A 22,726-nucleotide genomic window follows, 5' to 3' on the forward strand; every position below is an offset into this window, starting at 1 on the left:
CCTGGAATCTTAGGTTAAAAACAACAGAACTCTTTGATTCTTCCCTATATTTTAAGTAGGGTAGGGTAGATAGTACCATAGGTATTGTAAGACCAATTCTTTCCTTGAAATGATTCTTACTCCTCTGCTTAATAAAGTTAAAACTTTAAAAAAAAAAAATCATTCCTATGTAAATATTATAAATTTTAGTGTCTATACTGTTAAAACAGATCAATTGGGAGACCATTAGGCTAATATGACTCTGATGTCCTGGGTATGAGTAAACCAAAATTAAACTCAGAGTAACTTAACCAATGAGAAACCAACAACCTACTAACCTAACTACGGACTTTACTAATCAGAAACCACCAATTAACATCTAACCAATCAAATATTTTCTCTGTCTGGCATCCTTGAACTTTCCCTAATGTCCCCTCTGGTATGGAACTGCCTGATTCATGAATCACTGTCTGCTCAAATAAAATCTAAAAAATTTTAATGTGCTTATCTTTTAACATCACTAATAAAATGTAACAACTCTTAGATCACTTGGTTTTGAAGCTGAAAAACAAGCACACAAACACATACTAATAAACACTTGTCCCTTGGTATCCATGAGGGATTGGTTCCAGGACACTTGTGGATAGCAAAATCCAAGGATGCTCAAGTCCCTTATATAAAATGGCATAGTATTTGCATATAACCTAGGCATATCCTCCTGCATATTTGAAATCATCTCTAAATTATTTCTAACACCTAATACAATGTAAATGCTATGTAAAAGCTGTTATACTATATTTTTACTTATTTTATATTGCTGTATTTGTCATTTTTAAATTTTTTTCCAAATATTTTTGATCCAAGGTTGGCTAAATCCACAGATGGGAAACCCAGAGCTCCAGAGGGCCAACTATATATGCCAAGTCCTTTGCAAATTATGAATCAGGCTATAAAGGTGTTATTGTTATTACTGTGCATCAAAAATAAACTTAAACTTCTCTGCTACATATTCAAGCCTTCCCTACTCTAGCTTACTCTAAAACATGTGCTCACTTATAAAGATCTTCTTGTCATTCTCCTTTATGAATATGTTCTGATATTAATAGTTTCTCTATGCTGGGATCTTATTCATAGCTTACACTGTTTCCAAAAATCAAACCAGACTTACCTTAGGATATTTTTTCCATATTTTTAATTCCTACTAAACTTACGTGTACCATACATTTCATAGTATAAAATGCATTAACACAGTAAATATTATTTAAATGAAACCTAGCTATATCAAATACAAATACCAAAACACTAAAATTTACATCGCACAATAAGAAAATATGATGGGCTATTAATCTTGGAGTGTGGAAACCTTAAGCATAAAACCTAATAGCTGGCCAGGCGCGGTGGCTCACGCCTGTAATCCTAGCACTCTGGGAGGCCGAGGGGGAGGATCACTCAAGGTCAGGAGTTCAAGACCAGCCTGAGCAAGAGCAAGACCCCATCCCTACTAAACATAGAAAGACATCAGCTAGACAACTGAAAATATATAGAAAGAAATTAGCTGGACAACTAAAAATATATAGAAAAAATTAGCCGGGCATGCTGGTGTATGCCTGTAGTCCCAGCTACTGGGGAGGCTGAGGCAGAAAGATTGCTTAAGCCCAGGAGTTTGAGGTTGCTGTGATCTAGGCTGACGCCACAGCACTCTAGCCCAGGCAACAGAGCTAGACTCTGTCTCCAAAAAAAAAAAAAAAAATCTAGTAGCTATAAGAAAAATATTAATATATTTACATGTAATTTTTAAAATTCTGTATGTATTTTTTAAGATACCAAAACATCAAAGCCAAACAGCAATATGAGGAAATAGTATCTGTCAATATATGAAGGGCTAATTTCCTTAAAAGAAGAAAGGACTCTCACAAGTCAGTAAGAGAAAACAAACTCCTAAATAGAAAAGTGGCCAAAGGATAAGAAAATAATTCTAAAGCTGTAATTAGTGTCTCCCTATACTTAAAATACCAAATTTTAAATAAAGTTAAACTTTTCCTTCTAATAATTTTGGCCCTGGCATTTGCTCATAACTGAAATTTCTATCTACATGCATCTCTACAATCCTCTATAAAGATTTAAGCCACCAATGATACTTTAGAGAAATCATAAAACTAAGGAAATAAAACAACAATAAGATTACTGGGGAAAAAATAATTGTGTGTTTGTGTGTCATGTGTATTTGTAAATCACAGAAACAAAATATAGACAAATATGCCACGTATTAGCTTCTAAAATATATTGTTCTCACAGACCACTTACTCTCCTACCCCTAGCCAAAAATATATTTTAAAATAGCCTACACAACAATGTGAAGGAACTTAATGTCAGAGAACTATACATTTAAAAATAATTAAATAGTATATTTTATTAAATGTTATATTTTATCACAATAAAAATTTAAAAACAAAACCAAAAAAAAAAAAAAAGACCCTTTGTCTAATGTATCCATATTATGGTTAGAAAGCAAATTACCAAAATTCACATCCATATACTTTCAGCATATATTATGTTCTGTGTATACTTCTCACTTATATATATATAATGAAATAGATAAATTTTTTCAACTAAAACTTCCCTATAAAATTTTGATTCATCTTATACTCAGCTAAGTACTACATCTTAAACTGTTATACACAATTAGGGGAACGATGATATAATAAAGGATGTTCACTTCTAAGGTAATGATAGAATTTTTAAAATGATTTTGTATTGCTTCAATAGGAAGAAAAATCAAGATGAGGCAAAAGGCGGAGACGTGAGCAAGTGAGTGTCTATGTGTGTTTGTGCATAGAGGTACATGTATATGCATGCACATATATATTTTTTTTTAACCCCAGGATAGGTAATAACAGAAAAGACACTTTTCCCAGACTCTCAAAACTCAAATCCCATGGATCAATCCAGTCTAAAATATCTTAAATTAACATTGAATTTAAACTCTTATACAACCCTAGCCATACCCCTGTATAAAATACAAGAAACAAACTAGTAGTCCCTGCTATATTTCCAGAGTCTTTCAACTTTACATATAGCTTCCAAGCATGAAAGTGAAGGCGAGGCTCCAATAGTCTCAGAGAAGAGTTGATAAAGGTCAGCGTTGTCGGCTATCCTCCTCTCTCGACCAGGAAGCCCAGAAAATCCAGAATCCAACAATACAGCCAAAGTATCAGTCAGATCACTCTGCTAGGAAAAGCTTCATGATTCCAGCTTACTCCTTTAAGATTATTATAAAATATTCTGAAGACCAGAAACAAAATTAAATAATGGTCCTCTTGGAAAGGGATAACCACATTTAAAAGGAACAGTTTATCCTGAACACAGATGGCTAAAGAATTTAGGTCATTCCAGATGCTTGCAAAATGGCCCAGGAATACCAAAAAATTTACAGAATACAGGTATCCTTCAAGATGAGCTAATTCTGCCATGCTTAGAAATGGACATGGGCAATTAACAATCTCTCTCCTAAAAGGGAGATTTTTTTTAATTGGGGGGGAGAGTATTTACACAGAAGAAAATTACATATAATTTTCATTTTTCATAAGTTGCAATTCCATCCATATACACACACAGGTATAAAAATACATGTACATATTTAGAAATAAAAAGATAAGGACATTCATAAATTATTTTCTAGACAAATTCTGGAAAGCACATAGATTATTATTTATAAATACTTATTCAGTAATGAAAGTGAGACATGGCATTCACAACACGAACTTACAAATAACAGTCTAGGATTTAAATGGGTTATTTAATGAGTAACTATTTCAAGTTTTAATAATTTTTTTTTTTTTTTGAGACATAGTCTCGCTGTGTTGCCCAGGCTAGAGTGCCATGGCGTCAGCCTAGCTCACAGCAACCTCAAACTCCTGGGCTCAAGCAATCCTTCTGCCTCAGCCTCCTGAGTAGCTGGGACTACAGGTGTGCAACACCATGCCTGGTTAATTTTTTTTTTTTATTTTTAGTTGTCCAGCTAATTTCTTTCTATTTTTAGTAGAGACAGGGTCTCGTTCTTGCTGAGGCTGGTCTCGAACTCCTGACTTCAAGCAATTCACCCACCTCAAGCCTCCCAGAGTGCTAGGATTACAGGCGAGAGCCACCGCGCCCAGCCAATAACTTTTTGAATATAGCCTATTCTGTAGGTAAAAGTCTGCCCCAAGCTTAGTAAATACATAACTAATATTAAACATTTTATGAAAATTATTATGCTAGTTATTAGCTAAAGAGAATCTATTAGGAAAATTATCATATTTCCTATCTAAAATATTTATTGGATATGCAAATTAGCTCGTTAATGTAATATAAAATGTTTACCTTGACACCATGGCCCACATCATCCAGAACTGTGTAGTCAATAGGTTTCCGAATATACCTTACAGGGCGTTCCATATTTGCAGGTGCTATTATTTTGTGAGTTCTTGATGTATTCTTATTTGTTGTCAAAATACCAATCTCTCTTCGAGCGACTTTCTCTTTATGAATATCCACAGTCTGTATTTTAAATTTGAACAAAACAAGAAATTATTTGACACAGTAAATCACATATATGAGGTCCACATATTTTGGACCATAGCACTGTACTAAATGTCTATTTTCTAGTGAATACCTTATCTTTCTCTTTAAAATTAAGCAAATTATATAAAGCTAAAAGCAGGAAATGTTTAAAGGTGATTAAAAGCACCAAATAATTTAATGGATTTGATTCTAAAACAATTCTTAGGAAAGCAATGGGTTTTTTCCCCTGAAGACTTGGTATGTGTAGAAAGGGAAAGGAGTCCTGTTCCAAGTAGCTTACACTTTATTTAACGGGGATGCAGACAAAGAAAAAATCAGTAATTTATAACACAATGAGGTCACTGCTGTAATGACACATGCACAGTTTACTTGAAATTACTATAAAGGTGCTGAGCAAGACACCTGACTAGGTTGAAAAGAGTTCACTTAAAGGATTTACAGAGTAGGTAGGTTTTAAAGGATGAATAGGAGTATGAGAGGCAGATATGGAAATTATTAAAGGCAGAAAGAACAATGTGCTACAGACAAAAGTATAGAATTATAAATTGTCAACTGTCAATAAGCAGCCTAGAAACTTGTTTGGTGCAGCCTACCTACCTGCTACCAGCCTACGAGGCTTTTTGTAAAAATATTTTTTATTTACTTGTCAACATTTAAAAACTGGATGGTAGTCAGCACATGAGAAATAATTACACAACTGTTCAACAACTTAAAACTCTGTCCTAATAGTAATGCAGAACCGATGACAAATTTAAATTAAGTGCAATGATCATACAAGCATTTTAAGAAGACTCCTCTAGCAGTTGTGTTGAGGATAGAAAGAACAAAACTACAGGCAGTGAAACAAGTTAGGAGGCAATTACGGTAGTCCAGGTGAGAGGCAATGATGGTAGCCCTGGTGAGAAAAGGCCAGGATCTAAACTGAACTGAAGCAGGAAAAAGAAAGGAAAAAAGGTGCTGTCAGAAAGAACACCTTAATATTATGCTTGAAACGGATCTATTAAAATTCTGTCTTATTTCACCAGGATTTTTAGATTGATTAGGAAAGAACCTGTAATCAAAAATACTGTCACAGCTGGGCACTGTGGCTCATACTTGTAATCCTAGCACTTTGGGAGGCCGAGGCAGGATGATCACTTGAGGCCAGGAGTTTGAAGTTGCAGTGAGCTATGATGATGCCACTGAACTCTAGACAGGGCGACAAAGCAACACTCTTTCTCAAAAATTTACAAATGCTATCACAATCCCAAAACAAGCTGGAAAGAGACACCTCTCTATATGCTTGTCTAAGCATTTCTGTACATTCTGAGAAAAGATGCACTAACTCCCTTTGTTCTGGATGTTTATATAAACAACCTTAGAAAATATAGCATCTCCCTGGAAAGCAAGGGGCAGGCTGTTTAGTGCCCAGTATAATAAAGATAACATAACCCTCCAAGACAAAGGTCAAAAAGGTTTTCTGCCCACTATAAAAGATCTGGTCCCCTAAGTTGGGAGTCTCCTTCCTCTAATACACCGAAGTGTGTGTGTGCAGGCATCACCTGGCTCTCTCTGCAGTACCCTGTGGAAACTGGGGCTCTGTTATCTGGCACAAATGCTGACACTCTGGGTACTGCTTTTGCCATGAGTAATCAAATCCTTTGTCTCTGACCCAGGAGTCTCATGTTTTCCAACAGAATGCAAGAAATTGCACTAGGCAAACTTGTTAGCTTGCAAGGGTAACTCAGGCCCTTCACAATTTTTGACAGTTTTGACAATAATAGAATGCCGACAGAGACAACACTTTCTATAAAGGTAAGGAAAGGCCAGTTAACAGGAACTGAGAAAAGTCTGATAATTGCTAGTGAACATGTTAACCCAATTGTATGGTCAACCAGGCAATGAATAGTCCTCCACTTTAGTACCTGTTAAGGAGCCTAAATTGAAGAGGAAGTTTCAGGCGGAGTACCAGGAAGTAGGCAGAAAAAGGACAACAGCCTGAATGATGCCTTGGTTATTGCCAACTCTCCTCCAGATGGGAGGACTTCCTCACCAAGCTGACAGTCAGCCTCACCAGGTGTGCCCCATGAACAACTAGTGCTGAGGTTTGCCTGGCAGAGGGAGAAGGGTTCTGTTCCCTTTTGGGCAAGAATTACAGAGATGCATCTACGCTGAGTGTGAAAAGACCAAAATCTGAAGCCATTGTGGGTAGAACCAGACAAATCTTTAGAACTTGGGCTAGTTTGCTTGGATGGTGAGGGGCATGTAATTAATTACATTGTCTGGGCATGTAATGCTTGTTAAAAAAGAATGGCAACAGCTGGCTGTCCTAGTGCTCAGCTCCTCCTGCAGTCTGTCTTGTCAATATTCAATCTTTTTGAGTGGGGTGGCTCATGCCTGTAATCCTAACACTCTGGGAGGCTGAGGCGGAGTAAGGGGCGGGGAGGATCCCTTGAGGTCATGAGTTCAAGACCCGCAAAAGCAAGAACCTGTCTCTACTAAAAATAGAAAAAAATTAGCTGGGTATTGTGGCATGTGCCTGTAGTCCTAGCTACTCGAGAGACTGAGGCAAGAAGGTTGTTTGAACCCAGGAGTTTGGGGTTGCAGTGAGCTATGATGACATCACTGCACTCTAGCTAGACAGAGCAACACCCTGTCTCAAAAAAAAAAAAAAAAAAATCAGTCCTTTCTAGATGACAGTAAAGGGCATCAGCATTTTTTAGTAATAGGTCCTGTCTGCTACAAGAGACCTTCAGCTCTCTTGGGGAAATTTCCCTAAGACAAACTCCCTTCAACACCAACCAGTCTACAGTACTGGACTGGATTTAAAATGCAGATGAAGGTAACTCACTGGAGAATCAGAAACTATAAAAGCTCAAAGGATCTAGATAATTCTTGCTGTCAACCCTGCAGCCTTAGAAGTCTCCCTTAGCCCTAGTATTGAAATCCAGAAAGAATTTAAGAGATGTTATCTTGACAAAGGAGCAGCAAATAGCCCACCTTCAAATGGACTCCTAAAAACAATGATGCCACCCTGTAGATTAAGCCCAAGTCAGCCAGTGGGTACAAAACCCATTGCCCCCACCAGAAAGCAACGTGGCTGTAGCTGTTGAATCAAGGTGTTCCCATACAGAAACAGATGCCCATAATGATAACATTGCCACAGAAAACAGGGTTTTGGGTGGACCAAAAACACTATGGGTTTATTTGGCTGATGAGCATGCATCTACACCACCACTCAAAACTGAAAGTACATGCTCGTTGTTTACTGGTGCAGAACTGCTCTCTCCCAACCCCCTCCTCACCCACCATACCTCAACCTCAGTTCCCTAAAGAGAAAGATTAGGGGTGGAGCCAAGTTCTCCAAGTTGCCAAGGAAGACTGAAGACCAAAGACACCTGGGTATGCTAGATAGCTGTGGGGCGGGGACTGACTCAAAATTTCATGGCTCTGTTGGATTCAAGAGCCCAAGTCACCTTCATACCAGTCTTGTGGAGGGAAAACTTACCTGCTTTCAACTGCTGAGGTTTGGGTAGGGTTCACAGTAGAGAAGGGAAGCTAATGTGTCCTTTGGGTGAGGCTCTCTGACCCAATGTACTACTTACTGTTGTGGCTTCTGTTGTGCCACTGATGAGTGTGTAATTGGTATTGATATTTTACATGCCTGTACTGTGAATGCTCATAAACTCCAGAGGAGATTATACCCATTGGTATAAGCCCACATACAAAAGCACTAGTAGCTTTAGGGCCCCACAATCCTATGACCCCCTTGAGTACAAGTCTCTGTGCACAGACGATTTTACTGACCGAAGCCTCTGGCAAGACAAGCAGCCTCTTCTGGAGGTGTCTGCTGGGTTTGGATTCAATGCCTCCCTGACACAGCTAACAGATACGCATCTTTTGAAAAGATTCCCATTTGGGGATGGGTCAACTCAAATGCAATGAGTAACAAGGTGGAAAGGGCCCAACAAGCCTCTCTCACCACACAGAATATAGACTCAGCTGGCTATATTCAAGAATGTAGCCAGCCTGGCCCCTTGGGCAGCTCAGCTCTACATGAAAGAGTAGCAGCTACGACTTCCAGGAAGTTTGATCTTCCATTCTGCCACCTAAACCAAAGCCACTGGCTCAATGTGGCCCTTGATTCACAGAGGTTCGCTAAATGCCTGGGGGCCTGGTTCACGGGTGATTCAACTAAGCTGAAACTCTGTGGTGTCCAGTGGGCTACCGTGCTGTTCAACCTCAGTGCCTGCTCCCCAGAACTGAAAATGGGTGTGGTTGCTTTGTTCTGTGGGCGGAACTCAAGGACATTCTCATAGATCAGGCCAATACTCCCCTTGAAAACCTTTTTATATTTTCACTGACTCTCAGACTGTTACCCATGGCCTGCCCAGCTGTTTGATCTGCCACGTGGAAAACTACAGAATGGTATACTAAAGACTGTCCATAAACTGTGGAAGTTAATTGTAGTTGCTGATCCAACCATCTAGATCACTAACATTGATGCCGCATGGGAAGGACGTGATAAGAACAACTGGAATCAAGCTACTGATCAAGCCTGCACTGCTCAGACTGCCACCACTGCTGCTGGATACATCATCATACCAGACACAGCGACATATCTACCATCATGATATTTAATAGATGACAAAGTAAAGGACCCTGTGTTCCTGATGCAAAGGCTAAACCTCATCCCAGACTTGTGAGTCCCGGGAAAAAAACCATTTGTCTCCTAGTGAGAGGGACGATATCACACACTACTGGTAGATTGGTTCCATCAGACCTTTGACACTCCTCTTCAGGCTATAAGTGGTGCCTCATTGTTGATGACACTTTTTCTGGATCTGGTATTGCTATCCCAGTCCAGTCAGCCGACTCCAGCCTTCACCGCTGTGGCCCTTGACACTAATCTGTGTCATGTTTTTGACTTTGCACACCATTTGTAATCTGACAATAGTGTGCTTTTTATCATAAAGTCACTCAACAATGGGCTGTTAGTCAAGGTATGTGATAGCCTTTGACACTTCCTAACATCCACAAGCATCTTGTATTGCTAAGTGCTGGAACAGCCCCCTTAAAATCAACTCAAAAAAACTCAACAACAAAAAAACCCAATTCAAAAATGGGCAAAGGACTTGGAGTAGACATTTCTCCAAAAAAGATATGCAAATGACTGATAAGCACATGAAAAGATGCTCAACATCACTTACCATTAGGGAAATGCAAATGAAAACTACAAGGAGATACAACCTCACATCCATTAAGATGGTTACCATAAAAAAAAAAAAAAAAAAAAACAAAAAACCCAGAAACTAACAAGTGTTTGTTGAGGATATGGAGAAACTGGAGCCCTCATGCACTGTTGGTGTGAATGTAAAATGGTGCAGCCACTGTGGAAAACAGTATGGTGGTTCCTCAAAAAATTAAAAATAAAATTACCAGATAATCCAACAATTCCAATGCTAGGCATATACCCGAAAGAACTGAAAGCAGGGTCTCCCTGGAGCATATTTCACAATAGCCAAAGAATCGACAGATGAAAGGATGATATGTGATGTATACATGCAATACAGTACTATTCAGCTTTAAAAAGGAGGAAATTCTGACACATGCTACAACATGGATGAAACTTGAGGACACTATGCAGAGTGAAATAAGCCAGTCACAAAAGGACAAATACTGCATGATTCCACTTATATGAGGTACCTAAAGTAGTCAAATTCATAGAGACAAAAAGTAAAGACAGTGGTTGCCAGGGGCGGGGGGTGGGGGGGGCGTGGGGCGACAGACAATGGTGACCTCTTGTTTAATGGGTATAGAGTTTTAGTTCTGCAAGATAAAAAGAATTCTGGAGATTGGTTGCCCAACATTGTGACTGTACTTAAAACTACTGAACTATACAATTAAAAATGGTAAAGATGGTAATGTTATATTACATGTACTTTACTATAATTTAAAAAAAAAATTTAATCAACTCAAAAGATTTCTGAGTTTACCTCCCTCACCTCCTCCTTATTCAGACACATTAATAAAACAGTTTGGTCACTGAATGTGGCTGTCAACAGGAAGAAGAGATCATCTCCACTTGGCCACTTGGGATTCTGCCCTGACCATTCCTGAGCATGTTTCTTTCTTTCCCCTAATGGAAACCCCAGGCTGGCCTAATTGGTATGCTTGCTCTCTGGGTGGCAGCCCAGCCAAAACAGGGCTTTGGGAATTCAAACTTAATTCAGGTTGAGCCACCTGGCTTTTCTTGTTGGATTTCCATGGACTTACACAATAAAGATAATGTTCACCAAGTCGCCCTATGGTGGCTCATGTGGACTAAAGTGGGAGATACAAGAGGGTCTCTTATTTAATAAAAATGCCCCTGTACCCCTTGAGCTTAACCTGTCCAGACAAAAGGTCAGGGTCGGAGTCAGGAATGATTGGAAAAAAGGTAAAGTTAGCTACTGGAATGGCACACACTGATTTTTGTAGCAGTGGAAAGGATACAACAACCCTGGCATTCTGTGAGAGAAACACCTTAGACTTTGGGAGGTAAGGAAAAAGGAGGGACATTAGTGATCTCTGTCTCTCAGAATCACCCCTCACAGAGGAAAATTCCCGGGTGCAGCTCCTGCACATTATGCAAAACCTAAAATTTAACTGCTGGGTCTGTCCACACCCTGTCAGACAGCTCTGATCATGACTTGATCACCACTCTCTTTAACCTCACAGAAAAGTCTCCCAGAAGCAGCAGAAGATGGTTCAAGTCCCCGCATCTCCCATACGAAACACCTGTCAATACCTCAAGGTGTCTTTTCTACCCCCATTCCTGTAGCTATCATTCAGTCATTCCAAGGGACAGGTGAATGCCATCTGGCTGATGGCACAGATGAGACAGACAGATTGGACTGATTGCCTTCAGGTAGTTTCTCCAAAAACAAGTACTGGACAATTATTCATACTGAACTGGGAACCCTAAGGTCTACCAGCCATCAGGGAGGCCACATTGAAGAAACTACCAGCCTATGCCCCCTGATGTAAGTAGATCCCACATAAAGGGAGGTGTGGAAACAACTGTAAACAACACATTCTTATAGAGGTGCAGGCCTTGGGAGTACTTCTTGTATGGAAGTCAGGCAATGCTTCCCTCTGGAAAATGTGGTGACCTGCATAGCGAGGCACTAATCCCTTGGGGTTCATCCAATTTTAAAAGGTTGTTTGAAAATCTGTTCCTGACTTTAGCTAAAGCAATCAATGACATCACCTTGGTCCTAGAGGCATTCAGGTCAGTCTCAACTCACTGGTCAGGAATGCTATGGATAATAAAATAGCCCTACATTTCCTCCTGGCAGGCCAAGGCAAATCTGTGCAATACATGCAATACATCCTGCAATATCTAGATGAATGCCTTGGGCCAAGTAAGTCAGTACAGAAACTTAAGGAGAAAGCCACCTGGCTCTCTAAAGTAGACCCTAAAGGTTTACTGCATTTGTTCAGCTGGCTGGCTCAGACCCTGGGGGGCACAGCTGAGGTCAATATTGCAGTTTTGGCCTCATCCTGCTACCTTGCTGATAGTAACCTTAATTAAATATCTCATAAAACAAACTGAATGGATCTGGTCCCAGCCTCTGTCAGAAAGATTGATCGGAGTGATCACTGAAGTTGTATAATCATGGGAAATCTTATCAGAAGTCCAGAAAATATATTATAGAATTGAGGGGTGAATGTTAAAAGGCAATTATACTGGCGTCTGTCATGTTTCTGTACTTATTGCCAATGGAGGCATTCATTCCCTTTGTTCCATACTAACTTGTTAAAGTATGTTTGCATAGGGAATAGTCTTGAAGGATAGAGAAACAGTCTCTTCCTAAGGAGCAAGGGGCAGATTTATTTGCTGTCTAGTATAATAAAGATGTCATCTCCCTCCAGGGCAAAGGTCGGGTAGGCTTACTGCCCAATAGAAAAGTTTGGGTTCCCTAACTGGGGGTTCCTCTCCTGTAATAGACTGTACTGCACTACAGGCATCACTCAGCCGCCTTCCCATTCCTCTACGGAGCTGCGGGCTTGGGAAACTGGCATAAATGCTAACACTCTTGCTCCTGCTATCCTCATAAGTAATAAAGTCCTGTGTCTCTGACCCAGAAGTCTTCTACCAGCAACTATGAATCTGTGGCAGGCTAACCTGTTAGCTTGCATGGAAGACAAAATCTCAGACCCTTCACAGTCTTGAAACAACTGTTTTTACAAGTGAAACAATTCACATCTTCTGACCACCACCCCACCCCCCAAAATTTTGAGGATGGCTTAGTATAGAGTAGTTGATGTTACAAAATGTACAGAGCCACATCTTTTCAGAATTCGTCTACACATCTTTTATTTTTTTATTTTATTTTTTTTTTTTTTTTGAGACAGAGTCTCACTCTGTTGCCCAGGCTAGAGTGAGTGCCGTGGCGTCAGCCTAGCTCACAGCAACCTCAAACTCCTGAGCTCAAGGGATCCTCCTGTCTCAGCCTCCCGAGTAGCTGGGACTACAGGCATGCACCACCATGCCTGGCTAATTTTTTCTATATATATTTTTAGCTGTCCATATAATTTCTTTCTATTTTTAGTAGAGATGGGGTCTCGCTCTTGCTCAGGCTGGTCTCGAACTCCTGAGCTCAAACGATCCGCCCACCTCGGCCTCCCAGAGTGCTAGGATTACAGGCGTGAGCCACCGCGCCCGGCCTACACATCTTTTAAACTCCTTCCTTTTCTAATAGGTCCATTGCAAGTTTAATTAGCACAAATTTCAGCCAAATTTTGCTTGACACATGATTAAGTTTAGGAATCCATAATTCTACAAGGGAAAATACTGAGATTTCATTGGAAGGTGAAAAAGATGGAACAATACTCACTTTGGTTTGCTTCAACCTCCCCTGAACACTCACTCTGTCTCTTTGCAAAATCATCTCATATTAATAGAAGCAGTGCCTCCAGGTTTAGTCCTAGGCACTTATCTCTTTATAAGCGCTCTCGGGCAAATTCATCGACATTTGGGCTTAAATTACCATTTATACACACACTAACTTTTCTATATCTATTCAATACCTCTCCTCTGAGCTGTAGATTCATACAGTAAACTGACATTCCTCTCAGATATGTCAATGGTACCTCAAAGTGAATTTGCCCCAAATCAAACACAGTCTACTCAATCCTAATTTCAATGTGCCTACTTCAGTTCTCTATTAAGTAAGTCAGACATGTAGCATTTATTTCATATCCAATATCACTGAATCTTGTCACATATACCTTTAAATGCCACCAGAAATCTGTTTTCAACGATTTAATCCTAATCAATCCACTATCATCTCTCACTTTGGCTATTGCAATAGCCTTCTAATTGGTCCACTTGCATCAAATCTGGCCTTTTCCCAATGTGTTCTTTATAGTGTAACCATGGTGATCTTTACAAAAAAGTAAACTTGAGAAAACAAAATGAAAAAAATATGTATATTTCACTGCTTAAATCCCATTAAAAGAGCATTCCACACGGTCCCTGGTCTTCAAGGGAAAAATAAATTCAAAATGGCTCAAGTTCTTTCCCTATGTTTCTCAAACATCATGGCGTCCACAACTCTACTTAAAATCATCTTTTGTTCACCTTTCCTACTTCCCTCACACATTGCAGAACTATTCAGCACACTATTTCTAATTACTTGAAAATTTCTACTTTAGGTCTCCTCTCCATTCTTAATTCTGAATTGTGAAAGTCCAAATCACAACCCGTCCAGCAATGCACAACCCTCCATATGGCAGGGTGAGCAAGTAAAGTGGGTAGGAGGACGGGAACAAAACCTGTTCTAAATCAGAACATTTGTATAACAGCAGTGTGCATATGCTCACCAAGTGAGAGTTAGCTTTTTCAGTTAGACTAATTCTTTCTCATAATCAATTTCCTTACTTTCACATTTTTTTTCTTCATTTTAGATAGGGAAAGATGCAGTTTCGTATAAAGAAAATTAGTTTTAGTCTTAATATACTAGAGGCAAAATCAGAGTTACCCCAGTTGAGAAGGACTAAAAGGCCCAGAAGACCTCCCTATAGAAATCTTTAGAACCACTGGGTTGGGGGTGGGGGCGGGGGCGGGGCGCAAACTTGAAATTAGGAAACCTAGGTTTGAATACTGGCTCTTTCACTTACTAGATATAAATTTTTTATTTTAGGGACGGAGACTCATTCTGTGGCTCAGGCTGGAGTGCAGTGCATCAAAGCTCACTGCAGTCTCAAACTCCTGGGCTCAAGCAATCTTCTCTCCTTAGCCTCCCAAATAGCTAGGACTATGAGTGTACACCACCACACCCAGCTAATTTTTTTCACCTTTTTTTTTTTTGAGACAGAGTCTTACTTTGTTGTCCAGGCCATGGCGTCAGCCTAGCTCACAGCAACCTCAAACTCCTGGGCTCAAGCAATCCTTCTGCCTCAGCCTCCCGAGTAGCTGGGACTACAGGCATGCGCCACCATGCCCGGCTAATTTTTTCTGTATATTTTTAGTTGTACAACTCATTTCTTTCTATTTTTAGTAGAGACAGGGTCTCACTCTTGCTCAGGTTGGTCTCGAACTCCTGAGCTCAAACAATCCACCGCCTTGGCCTCCCAGAGTGCGAGGATTACAGGCGTGGGCCACCATGCCCGGCCTTTTTTCATGTTTTTATTTTGGAGACAGGGTCGCGGGCTGGTCTCAAACTCCTGACCTCAAGTGATCCTCCTGCCTCAGTCTCCCAAATAGCTGGGATTACAGGTGTGAGACACCACACCTGCCTAGATGTAAAATTTGATATGTTTTAATTCACTAAGATTCCATTTTGCTTATATAAAATGTCAATAGGATAATATTAGAACCTATAACATTTGTAACATAAAAAAGTAAAAAAATATTAAATCTGAATCTTATTTATCAAACTACCCAATCTATAACCCTGCAATTAAGAAAAAGCATTTCTAAAATATTCATATGAAAATACGAAGGTATCATATTATATATTTAAAATATGGTGAATGTGAATTATGTTCCAATCTCCAGTTTTGCCACTAGCAATAGGATTTTGAAGGACTTCTCAGAGCAATTCTAATAAACACTTAGTTCCTGACAGGTTGAAAACTCAATGATTCCAGGGGTAAGCAAATTGTAATACAATTCATTTGAAAAAAGAAAGTGTATCTTACAGGTGTGGATATCAGAAGTATCAACCAAGGAAAAGATAGAAACCCAAAGACAAGTTCTCATAAATGAAGACCATGCTTGATGAGTCAGCACTTGAGGTGAAAGTGACAAAGTCAAAACAGAATATATATGAGACAAATTTAGAAGTGACAGAATGAACATGTACTGAGGGGATAACCTTTTAGAGGGTGAGTACATTCCTAAAGGCCTTATATAATTCACAGTTCACAAAATTCAAGAACTAAGTTTAGCAAAAGATGGTGTTTCTGTTTACCGGTTAAATATTGAATGAAAATAAAATAAACCATTTAGCAATTCCCTTGCCCAGTTTTGAAATTATGCAATGGTTCACAAAATTTTTTAATTTGAAGGAAGTCTTCATATTTTAAAAGTAATTTTCTGAATTTGATTAATATTTTATATTGTATTTTCAACACATAAAATGAAACTACACTACAATGGGCTGGTTACAAAGACATAGCTGCAGGAGTCTAATACAAAGCAAATAAGGCCTTTAAATTTAGGTCATGTAAGAGGCATAATCTAGAACTAATATAATACAGTGGAAAACTCTTCTGACAGACTAAATATGATAAGCAAAAAAAATATCAAGAGCTGTGAGAAAGAATAATGGCAATAGGGAACATAAGATAATCAGCAGAAATATCATATGATTAAAATTATTAGAACATTCAGTATAAGATTTTAAAAAACTCTCTCCCCTATATTTTATACATTGCACCTCTAGTTATAAATAAGGAAAGAAATAAGAAAACAGTAAAGGCCAGGCACTGTGGCTCACACCTGTAACCCTAGCACTTTCAGAGGACAAGGTGGGCAAATTACTTGAAGCCCGGAGTTTGGGACCAGCCTGAGCAACACTGCAAGCAAAACCCTATCTCTACAAAAACCAGAAAAATTAGCAGGGCATGGTGGCACACACAAGTAGTCCCAGCTACTTGGGAGGCTGAGCCAGGTGTATTGCTTTAGCCCAGGAATTTGACATTACAGTGAGCTATGATGATGTTACTGCACTCTAACCCAGGCAACACAGTGAGACCCTGTCTCAAAAAATAAAATAAAATTTAATTGAAAAAAATAGGCAGGGCGCGGTGGCTCACGCCTGTAATCCTAGCACTCTGGGAGGCTGAGGTGGGCGGATCGTTTGAGCTCAGGAGTTCGAGACCAGCCTGAGCAAGAGCGAGACCCCATCTCCACCAAAAATAGAAAGAAATTATATGGACAGCTAAAAATATATATAGAAAAAATTAGCCGGGCATGGTGGTGCATGCCTGTAGTCCCAACTACTCGGGAGGCTGAGACAGGAGGATCCCTTGAGCTCAGGAGTTTGAGGTTGCTATGAGCTAGGCTGACGCCACGGCACTCACTCTAGCCTGGGCAACAAAGTGAGACTCTGTCTCAAAAAAAAAAAAAGAAAAAAGAAAAAAATAAAATAGTGAAACAGAAGTTCAAAATACAAACCTGAAGTAAAAATTGGGTGGTCTTCAAAGGCAGGTACAACACACCCCCACCTACTCACAATCACACACAATCCTAGTTGCCTCACTTCCATCCAACGTAGTATTGATGTCAAATCTTCCCAAACTGATTTACAACTTCAATGCATCCCAATAAAAATCCCAATAGTGTTTTTCACAGTTTCAAATGTATATGGAAGAGCAAAAAGGAAAGAATGGTTAAGACATGGTTTTAAAAGAAAATCAGAAAGAAGGAGAGTAATTTGCCATATAGTAAGTTGAGATACGAAGCCATAGTAAATAAGACAGTAGGGTTCTTCAACAGAGTTAAATAACTGGACCAACACAGGACAAGGTTCTTCAACAGAGTTAAATAACTGGACCAACAGAGGACAAGAGAGAACTTATACAAACTCACGCTCATAAGGAAACTTGGTACCTTACAGTGATAGCACAGTGGGAAAGAATTCAAGCAGAACAACTAGTTTGCCATACAGAAACACTGAAAATGGATCCCTACGTCACTCACACCATGGGAAAAAATAACTCCAAATCCATTAAATGTAAGTGTAAATAAATGGCATATTTACACATTAATGAAAATGAACAAACTACTATGAATAAACTGCCTATATGCAATATAGATAAATCTTACAAATTAAAATGCTGACAAGAAAGTAGCAAACCACGCTAGACTACATACAGCACGAATCTATTTTTATAAAACACAAGCATACACAAGCAAAATTAAATAATAACTGTTTAGGGATACATATATATGTGATAAAAAATTTTTAAAGTAAAAGGGAATGATATACTGGCAGAAGAAACACTTAATCATTTTCTAGTTCTTAGTTTTGGTGGTAGATTGATAGATGGTTGTTTTATTATTACATGTTATAACACATATTACTATTGTTCTTTTGAATGTATTAAATGTAAGATAATTTTAATGTATTAATATTTAATTGCACACAAAGTACAAAAACTCAGAGAAAATAATGATTAATATTCCTGGAGCAGCATCAAAAGACTCCATAAAAGAAATCTCATTTTAGCCAGCCATATTTAGTAGGTCAAAGAGAGGAAAGAAGAGTGGGGAAGAGAGGAAAATCCGAGCACAAGGAACAGCCTAAACCACAGCAAAGAGACATGAAAATAAAACACCTACTCAGAGATTAGAGAAAAGCTAAAACAGTATGTATAAAAAAGACTATGGAAATTAGGAGACCAAACTTGAAACTTTCTTTTTAAAGGTTCAAGCAGGCCTTTTATAAATATATGAGCAGACAGGGAATTGAATAAATAAAATAAACTGCATGGTAAGCAAAAGTTCTAAAGGAAAGATTAAAATATTCCAAAAACAATACTATTTAGTGAAGAAAATGTTACTTTCTGAAACAGATGTGGAAATAAAAATGATAAATCCCATAAGTAGATAAGATTTTTTAATTATCTTTGAAGATACGATTATTTAAAAGTACTGTATAGCAACATGTTGTTTTTCCTTTCCCTTGTCACTTTGGGGGGAAAAAAAATACATGTGCTTCTTTTAAAGATCTCCCAGAAAAACCCTTCCTAATTATCAAAAGACAGAAAGGCAGGCAGGAATGAAGTATGACACAGCAACACTACATAAAGTTTCACATATTTTCTACAATATCAAATCAGAAGGCATACTATCCTCACAACTGTCACCACAAGGAAGGCATTATGGGTTTCAAGCAAAGAACCTTGTATATAAGTAAAAACATAATAAATGTTGGCTGCAAAAAATAACTACAGAATAAAACTTGAAATACTTTTGCCCTGAATAGAAAAAGGAGAGGGGTATAAAAAGGGTAGAAAAAGTGTAAGAGAGTCCTGAGACAAGCTTACAGAGAAAGCCTTCAGCCAAGAAAGAGACAATCTTTGTCTGTTACTGCTTATTTGGACCAGACTCTGGAAATGGCCATATGCCCAAAATTCTGTGTTACAGAGCTTTGTTCAATAAGCTTGAAACTAGGTCCTAATCAACTTCGAAGTTAACTTGATTCAGAATGACCTATATATACACACTATTAAATAGATCCATTTAGAAAAGATGAGCTACAAAATCTGACTCTGGTGGAAAAACATAAAACACTTGGATCAGAATTATTTTGAAATATTTTATCCTGGGAAAAACTGAATCTGTCACTAACACTTTGGCCCATGACTAATTTTTTAGTACCACCCAATGACATTTTTCTGTCTTCTCCCCAATTGCTTAAGAATATAAGACAAACTACAGAACACTCCACATGATAATTACACATACACCTGAAAAAAGAAAATTTTGTGTTTAATTTAGTGATAACCATTTTTGATCCAAACTAGGATCTAAGCTAAATATGAACAGTTTATCTTCTAATTTGTACTTACTCTTCAACCTACTGCTCCTTACCTAAGATTTAACATTTGTTTTAATATTTCATGAGTGTCTTTCCCTTCTTAAAAAGATAATATATTTAAAATTCTCTAGAAATGTCAAGAAGTATAGTCTAATGACTAAGAGTCAGGCTCAGGAACTAAATAAACTGCATGGATTTAACAACCGACTGTTCCATTTACTAACTGTGAACTTGGGTAAGTTACTCAATCACTCTATGTCTTCAGTTTCCTTATCATACAGATGAGATTTAAAAACAAACAAAAAACAGTATAAACCTCACACAGTTATTGTAAGGATTAAATGAAGTAATATATATAAAGGATTTTCAACAGTGTCTGACAAGTAGAAAAAACTCAATAAATGTTAGCTTTTATTATTATTCTCCGCTCTCCAATCCTTTTGCTTAAAGCCAATAACAAATACAACTCTTTTAGCAATCTTAGAAACTGTTGCATAGTTCATTTAAAATGCCCCACCTATATTAACATACATGACAAACAGTGCAAATTATCAAAAAAGATTAAAAGCCAATACTTTGTTTCTATGTCTTTATTTTTTTTTTAAGACAAGGCTTTGCTCTGTGGCCCAGGGTAGAGTGCAGTGGCATCATTCATAGCTCACTGCAGTCTTCAACTCCTGGGCTCAAGCGATCCTCTTGCTTCAGCCTCCCTGAGTATTTGGGACTACAGGTGCACATCACCACATCAAATCCAACACTTTGAAAGAATTTGGATTATACTCAACAGTAGCCCCTTCTAAGTCTCCGTATTTCTTTCTTCATCACAGGAGTATTTTTGGTCCTATAATTCTTACAAATAATGACCACATTCAGAAATCTTTATACTGACAGGCTATTTAAAAGTACAAGTTGGTACTTCAGTTTAAATTTTGAGGACTGATTACATATTAATGTCTCTCTCTCTCCGGAACTTCACGACTGCCAAAGCATTTATTTAGATATATACATACACACACACACACACACACATATAAGGGAATGACAAGAGATAAAAATTTCCAATAAATCTTTGAATATCAGAAAGCAAATGGAGGCAACATAGCTAAATGATCAAAATAGAAGCAACCAGAACCTAAAATACCTGCACACAGCAAGGCAATGTATCCTACAAGAAAAAATAAACCCTGGGAGGCTCAAAATCTGAAAGCACTAGGTTCTACAGACTACAAAAGTGAGGAACTACAATGAGATACCACTTCATACTTGCTAGGATGGCTATAATCAAAAACAATTGAGCCAGGTATGGTAGCTCATGTGTGTAATCCCAGCACTTTGGGAGGTTGAAGCAGGAAGATCACTTGAGGCCAAGTGTTCCAGACCAACCTGGGCAACACAGCAGGACCCTATCTATATAAAAATTTTTTTAAAAAATTAGCAGGGCGTGGTGGCACATGTCTGTAGTCCCTGATACTCAGGAAGCGAGGCAGGGGGATCACTTGAACCCAGGAGTTTGAAAATCCAGCCTGGACAACATAGCAAGACCTCATTTAAAAAAAAAAAAAGACAAAGCAAGTACTTGTAAGAATATGGAGAAACTGCAACCCTCAAACACTGCTAGCGGGAATATAAGATGAGATAGCCACTCTGGAGAACAGTTGATAGCTCCTCAAATGGTAAACACAGAGTTACCAAAGGACCCAGCAATTCTGCTAGGAGGTATATAACCAATATAACTGAAAACATACGTCCACGCAAAACTTGTACACAAATGTTGACAGGAACATTGTTCACTAATAGCAAAAAAGTGGAAAGAACCCAAATGCCTATCAACTGATGAACAGATAAAATGTGGTCTGGTCTATCCATACAATAAGAACATTATTTGGCAATAGAAAGGAATGAAGTCCTAATGCATGCTACAACATGGATGAACCTTGAGAACATCACGCTAAGGGAAAGAAGCAATCACAAAGAACCACATATTGCATGAACCCATTTACATGAAATGTCCACAACAATTAAAATATAATAGGAAAACAAAGGTAACAGACTTTGTTTTATTAAACTCATTATCACCTTGCTAACATAAGGAATGTTAACTGGGGCAATATAGCACATTAGATAACTTGAAAACTCTCCCACCATAAACTACCTAAAAATGCTTGATAAAAAAGGCAGTGACAGAATCTTTTCTTAATGCACAGTCCCATGCTCCAGAAAGTGAAGAAAATCCAGGGAGAGTAGGAAGAAGGAAGGACTAAAACTCAGAGCAGAAAACATGAACAAAGCTGCAGCTGTTCTGTCTGTAGTAGCTTGTTGGACACTAACAAAGGGGCTTCAACTTTTACAACGCATGAGGATAAAATAAAAATATCTTTGGGCTTGGTGAAGGTGGGAGGTTAGAACGAATATGGCAAAAGGGACTTTGCAGAGGAATTAAATTAAGGATCTTGTGATGGGGGGATTTATTGGGATTACTGGAGTGGGTCACATGAAATCACAAGGGTCCTTTTAAGTAAAAGAGGGAGGCAAGAGGGTCAGTACTGATCAGAGTGACACAACTCTGAAAAAGACTCAACTGGCCACTGCTGACTTAACAGAGGAAGGACCAGGAGCCACAATGCAGGAGGCCTCTAGAAGCTGAACAAAAAGGCAGGAGCACAGATTCTCCCCTAGTACTTCCAGAAAGAACACCGCCCCACCCATGTATTAATTTTAGCCCAGTGAAACCCATTTCAGATTCTGACCTCCAGAACTGTAAGATAATAAAGTTGTATTGTTTTAAGCCACTAAATTTGTAGTAATTTGTTATAGCAGCAATAGAAAACTAAGACACACACATTGGGGTGGCGATTGGAAGGCACAATTATCCTAGAAAGTGCAATACGTTTCCATGAAATTTTCAGGATAAAAACTATAAATAGTCCTGGACTGATGGTATCCCTAGAACATTCAGCAAAACAAGGAACATACCTTGAGCTTAGTTCAATAATAGTATATCCATTAGGCTACACAGAAATCTCAAAAGATGACATCTTAAAATAAGGTCACAACAAAAATTTACAAAACACATATAAAAAGAAACAATTCACCACAAGCAAGAGTGAGCACATATACACATGTGCACATGAGTGCATACACACACATAAGACCACCAAAGAATGTTAATC

The 22,726-nt window shown here is 38.5% G+C and overlaps 1 protein-coding gene across 38 annotated transcripts in view; it reads right to left on the reverse strand.

Annotated features, from left to right (window-relative positions):
• The window catches only part of ABI1 (abl interactor 1), a 98,368-nt gene that overhangs the window by 26,068 nt on the left and 49,574 nt on the right, over window positions 1–22,726 (reverse strand). For 34 of the 38 annotated variants that reach the window (XM_069458764.1, XM_069458763.1, XM_069458786.1 and 31 more), the window contains one exon: window positions 4,339–4,515. The exons of 1 other annotated variant lie outside the window; for it this stretch is intronic. In XM_069458764.1, coding sequence (XP_069314865.1) covers window positions 4,339–4,515 — 177 coding nt within the window. Of the gene's footprint in view, window positions 1–4,338; window positions 4,516–20,812; window positions 20,823–22,726 lie in introns of all 38 variants that reach the window. 3 more of the 38 variants (XM_069458802.1, XM_069458801.1, XM_069458799.1) reach the window with 1 other exon arrangement.

The sequence above is a fragment of the Eulemur rufifrons genome, chromosome 25 (genome assembly GCF_041146395.1).
Source record: "Eulemur rufifrons isolate Redbay chromosome 25, OSU_ERuf_1, whole genome shotgun sequence".
Classification (NCBI taxonomy): Eukaryota; Metazoa; Chordata; class Mammalia; order Primates; family Lemuridae; genus Eulemur; species Eulemur rufifrons.